Below are 15951 nucleotides of genomic sequence, written 5' to 3'. Positions count from 1 at the left end.
GTACTTGAATTTGAAACGCATTTTCCTCTCGCAGCCAGCCAAGTCAAGGAATGTTTACAGGAGTCGAAGAGACTCTCCCTACACTCGTTCTCTCTGCTTTTCTCACTCCTTTTTAACTTCACGGTCAATCCTCTCCATCAAAAGATTCACATTTCAAACTGCAGCTGCTCTCCCCAGTGTGTGTGGGGGGTCAAATACATGCAATGCCTACTGCCGTGTGTGCTTTGCGTGAGCGTTGGGGACTGTGAGTTTGGACTTGAGAGCGACTGAAGAAAATAGTATTAACCCCCAAAACAAGGAGTTCAATATGCTGCCTTCATATTTATCTTGATCCTTATTCATAGCCTCTCTCAAATGGGTGTTTGTGCCATGAAAAGGTTATAGTAAATGCTTACTTGCTTAGACCATCTGACATCCTGCATTATCTTGATCAAACATATATGCACAAAATTGTCTTATCCATGCATATACTTTGCTCTAAACACATCTCACGCCAAAACCCCATTGTGGTTGTGTAGAAATGAGCAACATTGTTATCTCTGCACCCCGGGAATTAAATTTAAATGGACGCTTTAGACCAATTAAGTGGGCCGGTGAGCATTTGTGAACATCACTATCAGCTAAAAGCAGCCATTGTTGAAATGAGCACGCTCCCGGTGCTCTTATCCACGGCCCTATTCAATTCAGTTGAGTATACGCTGTATTGGCAATTGGGACGCAGTGACCCGTGGTGCTGCTGCCGTACTAAAATGATATTTGATTGTTTTTCCCGTAAGCAATGCTTCATTAATGTATTTGAAAGAGAGGTTGTGTGTGTGAGTGTGTGCGTCTTTGGTCATGTGATAACCTCACATTGACATGGCAATACTCCTGAAGGCGCATAGTGGCTCGTTTTTTCATTATCTTCTCTGGTTCCCGGGGTTTAATTGGCAAATGGGGCCAAAGTAATGAAGCAGCACAACTCAGTGAATATCTACATTCTGTGTCCAATCACGTTGCCTATTGCTTGGAGCGCTCACTCGTTGTTTACCCTCCATCTCCACCCTTTTGCCATATTTTATCTTTTTTGTCCTCATGCTGTCTTCTATCTCTACTTGTATCCCTCGTTTGCAGTCAAAAGCAGTACTAGTCATACATAGTAATTGTGATTCACTTCAAGTAACCATCTTTGAGATTGCATCCGAATGAATATTCCTTAAAAAAAAAATGGGGTGATTGAATTATATCCATTTTTATTAAAAAATAGAATAAAAAAATAACAAATATATATATATATATATATATATATATATATAAATAAAAATAAGTTGATGCCTTTGTCACATCTCGGCTGGATTACTGTGATGTGATGCACTTTATTTTGGAGTCAGCCAATCCTCCATCAAGCGCCTCCAGTTGGTCCAAAATGCTGCTATGCTGCTGTTCTCCTCTAGACTGGTATCCGTAATAGGGAGAACATAACTCATACTCTGGTGTCGCTTCACTGGCTCCCTGTATATTGTAGGGTTATTTTTAAGATTGTGTTTTCAAATCTTTAAATGGTCTCGCCCCTCCTTACCTCTCTGAGATCCTCAACTCTTACGAATCTGCCCAGTGCCTCAGGTCTGCAAACCAGACGCTATTCAAGGTACCCTGAAGCAAAGGGCTCAGAGGGGCTCGAGCTTTTCTCATTGGCGCGTTCCATCTGTTTGGAATAACCTGCCGCTAAACGTTAGGCAAGCCCACTCGCTTCTAATCTTTAAAACTCGTCTTAAAACTCGTTTTTATTCTTTGGCTTTTGACTCAGCGTGAGACTTGGTTAATTTGTTTTACTGCTTTTTATTTTTTTTATTATTTGTTTATTGATTGTTGTTGTATGACTTAGTTTTGCTCCAAGTACAGAACTTTGCTTACTGCACTGGTTGTCTTAGTCCTTTATGAAAAAGTTGAGTTGAGTTAGGGATGTGCTAATGATTGTTTGCACTACTTGACATGAAAGTAATGCATTTAAAGATTGACTAAACGCAAATTACTTGGGGTACCTCTGGATTATGAGCATTAAAAAAATATCCAAACAATGTATTTTTTAATTTATTTGTGTGTGTTTTACTTTTTATTCAATTTAATGATCATTTTGTATAGCCCTTGGAGCTATTTACACATGCTATAAAAATTAAATTCAATTGCTTAGTTTCTAAAATAAAATAAATCAAATGTTCCCTGCCGTCCAATCAAATGTTTTTTTTGAAGATAAGTCAATCAAACTTCCCTAATTAAAAAAAAAGTGTATTTATTGCTCATCTATAGATGCCAGTAGTCTCCTGCCCTTTTAAAACTAGTTTGATTCAACCAAGAATGGCTGCAGAGGACTGTTCAAGCGGAGTACTTTGAACTTTCATCAAAATCTTTAGGCATTGACTCCAATCAGCTTTGGCTCCTGAACTGTCAGGCAAACCAAAAATATCGATACCACTCCACAACTTTGCTCCTGATGTCTCCAAAAAAAAATAAAAAAAGCTTTTAGGATCCGTTTCCACCAATAAACATGAACTGTTTTTCTTTCCCTGTCCACCCTTTTCAATTAGATGGGTTGGCATTCATGAAAGAGATAACAAATCAATATTTCAACACTCTATAATCTTTTCATCTTGGACTTGTGGAAAGTTTTTTTTTTTAACTCAACCAGAGAGGTTTCGTTCTCATCACATTTTTCAAGTTTGTTTGTGCAACATTCTGGTTTCAGGTTAGGCTCGAATTTCTTACATGAAATCCTAGAGGAGCGAATTACAAATTTTTGCCGTTGAGATTAAAGGTTTGCGTATTTTTAAGCAGGGGCGAGATGACGTACAAGATTCGGACTCAATATGTATTGTGGTCTGGCTTGTTCAGGTCATTCTTGTAACCCATATAAAAAAAAAATGTTGCTCATTGTCTCCAATCATTTGTCAGTTTTCCGTGACCATTTTCTGTTACATTACCGACTGTGAAACATTTTCCCATGTTTGCTGTTCTTTCAGATTCTGGTCTAAACAGTCCTCAGAGTGCAGCTGAAATTGAATATGAAAGTTAGTCTTTATGTTTTGAGTATATGCATACCAGCTTTCGTTTGAGCACTGCTTGTCACCATTTACAAATGAATTGCATTTGTTTTCCCCACATGATGCAGCATAATATCTGCACATTTTTTTATGTTGGTTTCTATGTGTGTTCTGAGTCACCTCAGTCAGTCACAGTATTCACTTGGCTGTCAGCTATGCTTTAATCCCACGTGCATAACCACCGAGATCACATCTTCTGATGAAGAGATACGTTTTTCAAGTCAAGTCTCTGTCATCCCCCCTCCTCAGCTCCCTCACCGTCTTGTGACTCTCCTTCCTTTTTTTAACACCACTGCACCATCTCCATTTGAAATTTAGCAACTATTTTGTGTGCTCAAAAATAAGCAACAGAATTATTAAGCAAGTGGAAAGCAGTTGCTTGAGAAAGTGCGGGAAAAAAAAGTCTCCTGTTTTTCCTCTAAGCCCAGCAATCCAACTCCTTTTATTTCCTTTGTCCACCTACGTGCGCGCTTCAAACTTTTTAAATGGAAATTTGCATCGATAAAAGGCTTTTGAAGGAGCCTATCAAGAAGAATCATTACATATCATAGATGCGTAAATCAGCAGATCGGGAGATTGGAAATACATAATTAGACGCTCGAGTGCGTTGTCTACGCTTATTGATCAGGTTTAGTTGTGCTGGGGAAGTCTGGAGGCGTTGGAGAGAAGGAGGGAGCCAAAGAAAGAGGAGAATAACAGTTTGTCCTTGAGTTGTTTTGATTGAGTGAGGGTTACAACAAAGTAAACCATTTCTTTCAATCTACATTTCGATACAGCATGTTGCGTATAAATGACAATGACGGAAGTAATCTACTCCTCTCTATAGAACAAATGCATTTTCGAAGGACGTGGTGAGAGCTCAACTAATGGTTTGAGTTGTGAGCGCCATCAATGCGAATCTGATAAGTTCTGCTGACAAAGTGCAAAGATAAATGTTGATAAACTCATAGTAAAGAAGGAATAAAGAATGTACGACCATCTGTCTCTTCCCGCAGCAATGCGGTTCATTTTGGGCGAGTGATGTATCTTGTGAACTGTTGCGAGCACTTATGCATGCAGACGGTAATGTGGGCTGCCCAAAGTAAAAGCAATTGATGGAGTGTGTCTGCAAAGCTGTACACATTCACAAATGCATGTGGACAACCATACAGGCATTTGCACACATGCCCTCCCCAAAAAAAAAAAAAAATCGCAACACAAACATTCTTTGATCTCTACTGGAAAGATCCATTTTCTGTTCTCTGCAGGAAAAATGTGGGCCCCTTCATTTGCATACACATTCCCCGCTTTCTAGCGTAGCATCTCACACCTTTCCCTGTGAATTTCAAGCAACTAAACTGACAAGCAAATTTAATTTGCAATGTAAGTTTTTGCTCTCTTCCTGTCACAGAAATGATAAATAACTCATTTCCAAGTGGTGTGTCTGCACCCTGCATGTATATTTCGGCATTCATTTACTGAGTAAATATAATCAATGAGCAGATGAATACGCCAAATCCTTGCAGACGATTTCAGTTTTTCTGTTACAGAGGAATAGTATTAATACAGTGTGTGATTCACGTAAAAGGAGCATGTTTTTTTACCCAACCTTTTTGATATAATCAGTTAATCAGTATGGCCACTCATTTTCTGGAGAGCGCCACGGCATTCCATGTCATCTCCATTTGTCTCTCGCTCTCGTCGTAATCTTCGCAAATCTCCGTGTCGTGGTTGCAACTGCTTTGTTCTTTGTGGTAAAAAATGATTTGCTGTCACTAATGAAGACAGACAGCGCTGAGAGTTGGGCTCTGCCTCGAAAGTGAAATTGAAGCAAACAATATTGTTGACCCTCGTGATTTCTGACTATGCTTTGTCAGTGAGAGGAAGTAAAAAATGGTTAGTGTGATCATTCTGATTTGCATGCTCAGTTAGGCTCAAGGGTTTTGTTTTGTTTTTATTTACGTTTTAATATATGTTTTTGGGTGATTTTTTGACGCATTCATTTGGCATTTGAGCTTGTGTTGGGGGGAAAAAAGGCCTCTAACTAAAAAATAGTAAATATTGCCAGGCCTCATGTGGGGACAGAGTCACAATGGCTGGTCCATATTCTATTCCAGTGCTTCAGTATCTGGCCCTGAATGACTGAATTATTAAAGCTAGTCCATTGCCGTCACTAATAAACACGCTCTGTACAAATATTATTCTTGCAACAGCTACGCAATATTTGCACACTAGAAGGAGCCTGAAAAATAATTTAACCTCCAACTGTTTGAATCATAACACAGATTTTGTCCCCCCATGTTTGGGACCTTAGTAGTGATTTTGAAAATAGCTTCTGTGCTTTGCGCTGATTGGGCCGGAATCGAGGTACATTATGTTCTCTACGTTTGCCTTTTCGGTCTGATAGAAGTACACATGTTGAAAAATATATTTTTATAAATAAATAACTTACGCTACATTTGCAAAATCAGATTCAAATAAAGCCACAATATCTTCATTGCATACATTTTCTCTATTTGAAGTGGTTTGCTATCCACAAGCTCAAATTCCAATATCATACCAAGTTAATACATGTTCTTTTAATTTACACCATGTTGTGCGCAAGCTTCCCCATCACTAAAACCCAACATTCAACAATGTTACGTATGCAAAGAGCTTCTCAACCATTAATACTGCAGTTTGTGAAACTTGTTGACCTAATGCTTCAAAACTTTCTCTTTCTGCTACTTGTACCTCTTTTGTTTTGGCAAGCAGGTATGATGAATCACCCTCCCATTCCCATCTCCGAACTGGCGGAGCACACGGAGCTTCTCAAAGCCAACGACAACCTGAAGCTCTCCCAAGAATATGAGGTGGGTGGGCAGAAAGTTTCTCATCCTTCACACAAGAGTCCATTCTATCCACTCGAGGGAATTAAAATATACTTCGTACTTAGTGATTTTATATTAATTCCATATAATTCAAGTAAATATCTGTTACAAGCTACACAAAAATGCTAGTTGAAAAATGTGATAAATCGCAATATATCACATAATTGTTTTGTGAATTATTTGTTACATAATTAATACTTTTATATCACTAATATATATATATATATAATTATTATTTTTAATTAATTAATTATTTATTTATTTTATTTGATTTTATTTTTTTTTAGCTTGAATACTTCAATCTTGTGCTGTCACTAAAATTTGGGCATGTTGGCTTACTTGTATTTGAAACTATTCACGATATCATAAACGAACATGGTACTGTATATGCAGATGCTTTCCGTTTTACCTAGCTGATGTGTGGTGCTGTTATGATTGCGTGTATGTGGTATGGGGCGGCTAACTGAGCAGTCTTGAGCTCTGCGACCGTTCGGGTTATAAATGACACTGGAGTTGATTAGAAATCAGGAGCGCTGAATCAGCTCTCGTTTGCATACAAGCAATATCTCCCGCTCGCCATCCCTAAATCACGGTGCCTGTCGGCTCACTGCACGTGAGGCTGAGGTGGAAAGAAGGGTACACCAGCATGGATTGTCGTCATCATGCCTGCTCCAAGATGTTGGATGTTTTGCTGGATAATGACTTCTCATAGCATTGCAGCATTTCTCCAGTGTCTATTATTTATAACTCTACAGCCGAGCTGTGCATTAAAGGGACAGGCTTGTTTTGTTCATGGAGGAGAGAGACGTGGAGGCAAGTGTAATTATTTGGCTTAAAGAGTGAATTTATCCACCCAATCCTCTTCTCCCAATCTATCTTTTACTCTCTCGCAGTCCCTGTGCCCTTTCAAGCAACCCCATCAGCCCTCCGGAAAAATAAATGACCAAATTAAATAGAGAAGTGTAATTTTAATTTTGTTATTTTCGTGATGAATGGCCACCCGTCCATACGCTCAGGCTTGCCAAGCGCCGCTCTACAGGCCGTTGACTGATTGGTTTTTAGCCAGGCAGGAAGTGGAGGGAGAAAGAAAAATGGAGGGCAGAGGCAAGAGAGGGAGATGCTCAGCACGCTCGGTTATTGAGGACATGTGAGCCCGAAAAGCGGGATATCGTAACATAGGAGAGCAGCAATGAAAAGAAAGAAAAGGTGCACACAATTTAGCTTGACTTAACTTTCTCTTTTGCAACTGGTTGTCGATGGTGACGCATTAACGTACCACCCAAATGTACACCCTTCTTACCTGTACCTCATTGTAAATGCCATGTCATAATTTGCATGTTTTTTGGGGTAGAAATACACACATTTTCTATTTCTTTCTGTTTCAATATCAACCTCAGAAAACTAACCTGTTCCCTGTGCTGCTTGCTCGCAGCAAAATCGTGAAATCCATTTTGACTCCAATGCTTTAAGACGTGCCAATTTAAAATTTTAACATTCCCTGAAATATTATCTTAGAACCTCTCATCTAATGAAATTTAACTTGTTGCCATGTATGACCATTTAATATGTCACGTTAGATGAATGCATCCTGAGAGCTGTGCCTGTTCTATATTTTGACTGCTCATTTTGCATAAGTAGTATTTTGTCTTAATGTCAAAGACTCACAGCTATAGTTAACCACATGTAACATGCTGCTTCAGGCGACATGCGGAGAGACAATATGCAGGCCTCTTCCTTCCTTCCTGAAGCTGTCACACTTGATGATTGTTCTCAAAAGACCACACGCAACCCGTGACAGCTTTCCTCACCCACTTTAAATTTCACAATATGAACAATGCATTTAATTCTGTTTAGGCATGTTGATGTTGTTGATTTTTTCTTTTTTTTCATGCATTTACTGAATTAGTTTCTGGTTACACGTCGTTTTTAACAGTGGTCCCCAAACACAAGGCCACGGGTCACTTTGGTCCAAGTCACACGTGTATAAAAAAATAAATGAATAACTTGCAGGTGACGCATGTCAAGATGCAAATTGTCTCGGTCGTATTACGCAAATATTCAACTCACAAGCTCGCGAAACTAGGAACGATTGCACGTACGGCGCCCGCTCGTCACACCGAGCGGCAATGTCTTTATTTACTCTAAGTGTCAGTCCTTGTTTAATTGTATTTCTCCCCAAAAAAATTCTGTAGGTACCATGAATTCCCAACCTGGGGAATGTGTGTCTCAATTTTCTTGTTCCCTTCTGTGATAATATGCAAATTGTATTACCTTGCTAATCCGAGTTCTTTTATTTGTGTTCTTTTGTCTCTGCCCCTCATCAGTCTATCGATCCAGGCCAGCAGTTCACCTGGGAACACTCCAACCTGGAGGTAAACAAGCCCAAAAATCGTTACGCCAATGTCATTGCCTACGACCACTCCCGCGTCATCCTGGCTCCTATTGAAGGTAAGGCAAATCCGTCCTCTTCCTTTGCACGTTCACTTAGTTATTTTCAATATTTTGAAACTAAACTGAAACATCTTGAATGAAGAACATGTTTCAGTTCAACTAGGGTCAAAGTATTGGCTTGATTTTATTGTTGTCTTTTTAGTCAAGATTTTATTTGAGGCCATTTTTTGGTTCAGCAATCAGTTTAATCTCACACTTGAGCATGATTCAGGATTTTTTTTTCCCACCAGTCTATTTGTCAGATCATCCTCCATTTGCCTCTAAAGTGTCGTCAGACACACTGGTGCAGCTAGAAATTTCTTCCTTTGACTCGTAAATCGCTGGAGACGTTGTCAGAGGTAGTCACCCTTCACTGCTGACATTGTTTTAGGGGTTTCAACACTAGAACAACTCCCGGCTTCTCTCGATGATGAGAAAATCTCACTTTTTTGTGTGAGATAAATGTTCCAAGTAGATTCTCAACACCTCACAATGTGTGGGTGCAGCATGAAAAAAAAATAAAAAGACTACAGAGGGAGAAAAAAAAAGAATAACAAATGCCTCATCCATAAATACATAAATTAATCAAGTCTGAAATTTCTATTTTACACCACAGTGATTTTGCTATTAGTTGCAGCAGAATAACAATTCATGCACACCGCCTTTTCTCCGTTCATTTAGCCATGACTAAAACCAAGTCACCACTGTCAGATACTGCAGTATCCATTTTAATAGCGTTTGCATTGCTTATATTCTGTGTTCCTAATTTCAATTCAATCTCTGTCCTTATTTACAGTATATTTTTCTTCCGCCCTACCCTTCTTCTCACTAAGTCTCCTTTTTCTTAACCTCTTAAATCAGCTCATCCAAATGTTTCATTCTTTTTTGCTCAAGTGCTGCAACGTGCTCCGTCCCGGCTTCCATTTCACCTGATAGGACTGTAAAAGTTTGTTTTCTCACCATGAGCCGAAAAGTGACGTCAGCTTTGATTTTCACATGTGCAGATTAGAGCTTGGCGACAGCTAAGCACGGTGCATGATCAAACGACAGACCTACAGCACACTTGAAACCTTGTGCCCTCAGTATCAAGAGCAACCGAGGTGCAGGGATCTCCAGAGTTAACCTTTGAAGTTTTCGCATTCTGCTGCAGATACTTATAACGACATGCTGTCAGTTCAAGATCATAAGCGTTTCTCTCATCATTGGCATGGCTGGTTTCTATATGGTGCTCTACATAGTGGAGAGATGAGTTCATTGCAGCTAGTGAGACCTTGAGGCAACTAGTAGGGGTCCTAGGGGCTTGTTTACCGGGTCCACCTCCTGCTTTCAGCTTCTCATATACTGCTGAGGCAGTGCTTAATTAGATGGAGCCTGTTGTAGCATATCCATAGATATGTAGTCCAGACTGAAAAACAGAGACTGAACAGATGGCACCAATCTGGGGTAAAACAGCACAAGGGGGTCTGCTGGAAGAAGGCAGAGCTCCTACTTTGCCTTCTTACCGCATTAATTTGACCTTTTTATGTCTAACATATGTCTCCAAGAAGTTTGAAAAGAAGGAAATATATAAATAAATAAAATACAGGGCTTCTAATTATAAACCAATGTCATAAGTGTGTAATAAGCTGGATTTGTAATCGTAAAAATAGTCTGCTGTTGCCATAGAGGCCCCATTAATGGTGGATCGGCCAGACACTTTAATTAATTAAAAAAACAAGTCTTCATAGTGGTTTAGCACTTATTTATTGCCTTGTTTTATTTAGCTTCTGCTTATAACATGTTTAAAATAAGAAACAAAGAAAAAAAAAATTTTTTTTAATTTTTATATGTTTCAAATAAGAAACAAAGAAAAAAAAAATTTTATTGTGTATATATATATATATATTATTTTTTTATTTTATTTTTTTTTTTCAATATGTTTTTCTATATTGTGGGGTGGGGAAAAAAAGAAATGTGCGGAGGGTCGGGGGGTAGAAGTCCATTGCTTCATCCTAGGCTGTGCTCTTTGTGTAGGGATCACAGGTAGCGACTACATCAATGCCAACTACATTGATGGCTATAGGAAGCAGAATGCATACATCGCCACCCAGGGTCCTTTACCAGAAACCTTTGGCGACTTCTGGAGGATGGTGTGGGAGCAGAGAGCAGCCACTGTGGTCATGATGACCAGGCTGGAGGAGAAGTCACGGGTAAGTTTGCTCAAGCGCATGCAATATTTGTTTTTTTGCTCTGCATCTCGCCTCGAGTGACTGCAGTAGCCTTTTTAAAATGCTGTTCCACAATATACATCAAAATCAAATCAGTGATTCATGAAGCCAAGGTACAAAATGTGAAAAATGGCACAGCATTGCAGTGATTTCCCAGATGCCGACTAAAACTTCATTGGCAGGTAATCAGACTTTATTTTCTTGAGATGGCTCACTTTCAAAGAAGACTAGAAATTACATTTGTGAAATTTAAATGGGGTGGTGAATGCCGTGCAGGACCAGTTATTTCACAAATGGTCTACCTGCTCGCGTCTGATAGTTTGGGCAACATCCACGGGGGACTTTGGCTGTGTTGTTTTTTTTATTACCTCTTCGCAGCTACAAAAGTGAGAGAAGTTTCTGTAGAAACAACAAAACATCCGTCCCTTACTGCAAAAAGAGCTTTGCAAGTTTTAACGCTCAAGAGATGCTGCTTTTTCCACCGAGCAGTAAGCTAAAATTAAATTGTCAACTGGGGAGTTTTTGCAGCACTTGTGACCAATACCTCCCACAGCAGCCTGTTGTTGAAAATTAAATGTAAATTTGGGCACAGAGGTGGTATGCTGCACTTACATTTTGGGTAGAAGTGATATAGGACATACTAATAAGCTAGTTAGTCTCCAACTCTATAACAGCTTCAAAAAACTTCGGCAAAAATACATCCCATGGCCTCTCGATATCAATATTTTTTGAAGGGGTAGTGTAGTGTAGTATATTATAGTACAGGGGTGGGCAAACTTTTTGATTGGCAGGCCACAATGGGTTCTAAAATTTGACAGAGGGGCCGGACCAGAAGCAGATGGATGGAGTGTTTTGGAAACCTCACCTCATCAGAGACAAAAAATACATTTAATTTTAAATGAAAGTGAACAAAAGCATTACAACAAAATAAAAGTCTTTGAAAAACCACAGTATTTAGAAAATAACATTAACAAGGATTATTCATTTAATTTTTTTCAAGTTCGGTGGGCCGGATTGGCCCCCGGGCCATAGTTTGCCCATGCTTGGTATAGTATGTTGTCACATCGGTCAATGACGAGCACCTGTCAGTTGAGCCCGTTCTTGGGATCTAAAGCTGACATCTTGGATGACTGCTTCAAACCAAATAACATTAAAAAGGAAAAAACAAAATGTGAATCTTTCCAAGGTGATTTCCTCTCAACAAGTGTACTTGTTGTGTGTCAAAAACACCAAAAAAATGACTCCATCCTGTCAAGCCAAACCAATGTCAACATCAGACTTACTTACCCCGGGTGTCTCCACTTCATCTCACCTCTCCTCAGTTGTTTACCTGTGCGCAATCCTGACAGGCGCTGTCCTCCACTGTCAGACATGATCAGGACATGTGGCCACTGGAAGCTCACTGTCAGTTTGAGCAGGAAATGAGAGAGAAAATGTCTTCCAGGGTGTCTCACCGTATTGAAAGAGACTGAATGAGATGCACTGACATAGGAGGCAGGTGATGTGTTTTTTGCAGGCTTACTGCACAGGCACTCAAAACCAAATGTTCAAGCAGATGTTGAATGAAACATTTAGTCGAGCGTGCAGATGTGCGTGACTTTTTTACTTTAGTTACTGGATAGTAAAAGGCTGCAGATGGGAACTGTGGAAGTTAAAACAAGACAGTGTGATTGTGTGTTTGCTGAGCATTTCCCTTGGAGCTTCTGTCAGCTCTCTCTGCTGTTTCAATCCACATGGTTGTCTGAGATGTGTGAGATGAGGTCCGTTTTCATGTACGGGATGTCTGTGACATTCAGCTTGTTGTTGCAATTCCTCTTTTTTGGCTTTTATTGATTGGAGGTACTATTTTTCACATGATGTCATTTTTTTCACACATCTGTTTGATTTTCTTCTTTTCTCTTTTCCACAGATAAAATGTGACCAGTACTGGCCCAGTCGTGGCACAGAAACCTATGGCATGACCCAAGTGACCCTGTTGGACACCATAGAATTGGCCACTTTTTGTGTGCGAACCTTCTCCTTACACAAGGTAGATCCATAGTTTTTTTTTAACCCAGATATTTACAGCTTCTAATGTATTTTAACAAAGCTGGAAGGACGTGCACAAAATTCCCAAATGTGTCTTAGCCAGTGAATGCAGCTGTTTTATTTCCACTATCACCAAGATTATGATAATCGCGGATAACCAAAATAGCGGTCATCTCATCTGACTGCCGATAAAACAGTGCGCTAATTCATGAAATACATCGTTAATTCATGCAACATGAAGAAGGGCTTATACCAAATGTCTGTGTTTGTATGTGTACTGTAAGATTATGTATGGCAGCCATCAGTCGTTCAGCCCACACTCACTTCAATGCATCGGTTATTGTGTGTCTGCCAAAGTGGGGCACTTAGGTGAAGTGAGCAGAAGAGAAACTCAATATACATAATTGGCAGATTGCTCAAGCTCACACACAAACACACAGGCAGACAAAAGTTCCGACACAAAGAGAATGAAAACGTTCTCGGATTGGAAGTTTTGCGCTTGTAAGCATGGTTGGAAACCATGGCCTGATTCCAAGGTGCTTCTCAAGAGTAGTTAAACTTGCCTTCAAACATCCAATGTGTCAGGCATTTGTCTTTGTTGCTCACATTTACATTTGTAATCAGACAGCGTCTCGTTTGCTCCGCGGTTGAGTGGAGCATCAACAAGAGAGTGGCGCAGGCGTGTGTGTGTGTGTGGCCACATCCATTACTTTTTGTTGTGCATGTTAAATTCTATAAATAACATTTAAAATGTGTTTTTTTTTTTTTTTATGAATGGGAACGGATTTGTAAATATTCATGTTTAAAATGAAATGTTACTTATATACAAGAATATTGGTTTGTGTTTGTCACACTGAAAATTATGTAATGGTAATTTTCATCACTGCGGTATACATGATAATCAGTAATCATAAATCATTTAAAGCTTCAGACGGTCTCGTTACATTGGGGATATTATTGTGTTCATAAGCAGCATTTTAATGATTGGACAGTTTCAGTCTTTTTTTACAAGTTTATAGAATAGTCCATAAGTAGGGAACAGAAATGTATTTGACAGATTTCTCTTCCCCTGCAAACACAAAAAAATTAATGTTGACACTACTTAACAGGTTACCCTGGACTGATTTATTTTTGATTGAGTTTGAAATTCTGATTTAAAATAAAATAAAATAAATTTATATTTGGCAAGACTTCCATAATTCTACGCAAACACTCGCGCGTATGTTAACCATATCCCAATTTCTAACGAAATGCACTTGAAAAGACAAAAAGACTCAATGAGAGATCAAATTTAAGTTTAATTAAAGTAGACGTCTTACACACACATTATCACACGGAGTGACCTTGCTTTAATTGGATCTGTGCAAAGACATATTGCATAGAATCTGAGCTCATTTCATCCCATAGCGCTGTGAGGAAAAAAAAAAAGATTTTGATGGATTTGTGTGTTTAGGTAGTAGAGAGTGACGAGAAAAACACATCCAAAGATGTGGCTCGGGTCAATATCCGTATGTACGTATGAGTTTCCAGCAGTGATGCAAAAATGTCCCCTCACGAGCAGCAACCGAATCCTTGTCACGTTTTTGCTGGTAGGCTCAGCAACAAAATCAGGGAGTGTCCAAAGAAAACCCCATAAAAATAAGAACTAGGCCAGTTTGCTTTTAATTACCACATTCATTTATTCATGTATTCAGCAAGGGGGGGGGCTCTGTCAGGAAAGCAGAAAGCCTGCATTGAAATGCAAACAGTATCTCCATAAGAGTAGAAGAGAGGAGGACAGAACGACGAAGGGTTTTCTCTTCACTCCTACTGCGCAAAGGCACTTTCTCTTGATGCTTTTTTTTTCCAAGTGTTGTTAAAAACAACTGTATTTTTACCAGAATCATCAAAGACACGCTCCACTTTTTATAGTAACTGTAAGAAAAAATCGAATGTTGAAAATGCGACCAACAAAGTCATTGTCAGTAAAATAAGCTAAGTCAGGTTTGTAAAAGTGCTGCACGCATTTCTGAACAGGGTGAGTAGCCTCAATTGGGGAAAAAGTATCTTGCCCTTTTTAACACAACTGTCTGTGTTTTCTTCAGAATGGATCCAGTGAGAAACGTGAGGTTCGCCAGTTCCAATTCACAGCGTGGCCTGACCACGGTGTGCCAGAATACCCCACACCCTTCTTGGCCTTCCTCCGTAGGGTCAAAACCTGCAACCCGCCTGATGCTGGACCCATCATCGCCCACTGCAGGTCAGCAAATCTATCTATCTGCATCTCCCTTTTTTTCCCCAACAAGATATTCAAGTTCTATACTTTTGTTATAGAATAAGACAAATTATAAATGTGTCTAATGTGAGCGACTCTTCCTAAGTGCTGAAAAAAACCAAAAGATTTGATCCGCATCAATTCATTGCTTAAGATTAAAAAAAAATGATAGCTGCTAAACAGTTACTGAAAGCTGGTATATTGCGCATTTTTTTATCATTTGAAACACTTTTGTCTGAATAACTTATGTGGTATCATTTTTTTTAAACATACACATCCTGTGCATACATTTTATTGGACTGAATTCATTTAGGGAATTAAAGGGGAAGTCAGCCTAAAAGAATTATTTGCAATAACATTTTCCATACTCCTTCACTAGTCTAAACATGGCATTCTGATTAGTATGGCATGGGACAGCCATTTTGTCTTTTCTGTCAACTGAAAATGACATCATCAGTTAATGACCGATCACAACTCACCTGTTTTTCTGAAGCTGAGTCATGATTGGTTGTTAGCTGACCCTAGAGCAACTGTGATGTCATTTTCAGTCAAAAAAAGTGACAAAATGGCCGCCCAATGAGGTGGCTAAAAACAGGTGGATTTGACTGCTTAAGTCATGTTCCGCGAATGCAATATTAATCAAAATGCCATGTTTAGGCAAGTGAGGGCATAGAGAACATATTCTTGGCAAGAACATTTTTGGGTTGACTTCCCCTTTAAATACTATAACCAACATATTGCGAAATGTTGCCATTAAGTGCTGCAAATTTCCTAGTGAACAAAATGGGATACCTCCTCCTCCTGTATGGCATATTATGAATTAAATAATACACGTCGAAAAACATTCTCAGTCTTTCTTGGCTGTTGCAGATCGTTCCTCTCTCCAGTGATCACATCATCTTCCTCTTCAAAGCACCACTTTTATTCTGCTCCCATTCTCTCCATGTCTGTCTCTTGTTTCCCTACGCCGTCAAAAAGACTCACCCTAATCCGATCTCATTTTTCATGTTTCTTCCTCCTTTTTTTTTTTTTTTGCCCTGTAGCCTTTAACAAATTATAGTTCTCAAAAAGGCTTATTCAAAGCCATCCTTTTTGTCAAGATAAGA

The 15951-nt window shown here is 39.2% G+C and overlaps 1 protein-coding gene across 9 annotated transcripts in view; it reads left to right on the top strand.

The window, feature by feature from the left end:
- The window catches only part of ptprsa (protein tyrosine phosphatase receptor type Sa), a 199558-nt gene that overhangs the window by 169492 nt on the left and 14115 nt on the right, over window positions 1–15951 (top strand). For 6 of the 9 annotated variants that reach the window (XM_088313263.1, XM_088313262.1, XM_088313260.1 and 3 more), the window contains 6 exons: window positions 2997–3044; window positions 5811–5908; window positions 8251–8374; window positions 10370–10545; window positions 12473–12592; window positions 14676–14830. In XM_088313263.1, coding sequence (XP_088169389.1) covers window positions 2997–3044; window positions 5811–5908; window positions 8251–8374; window positions 10370–10545; window positions 12473–12592; window positions 14676–14830 — 721 coding nt within the window. The remainder of the gene's footprint in view (window positions 1–2996; window positions 3045–5810; window positions 5909–8250; window positions 8375–10369; window positions 10546–12472; window positions 12593–14675; window positions 14831–15951) is intronic. The other 3 variants (XM_088313267.1, XM_088313261.1, XM_088313268.1) reach the window with 1 other exon arrangement.

Source organism: Idiotropiscis lumnitzeri, chromosome 13 (genome assembly GCF_059441095.1).
Source record: "Idiotropiscis lumnitzeri isolate Australia: NSW breed Sydney's pygmy pipehorse chromosome 13, RoL_Ilum_1.0, whole genome shotgun sequence".
In the NCBI taxonomy this organism is placed as follows: Eukaryota; Metazoa; Chordata; class Actinopteri; order Syngnathiformes; family Syngnathidae; genus Idiotropiscis; species Idiotropiscis lumnitzeri.
Note: the sequence above shows the minus strand (reverse complement) of the source record. Positions and strands in the feature narration are given on the sequence as shown.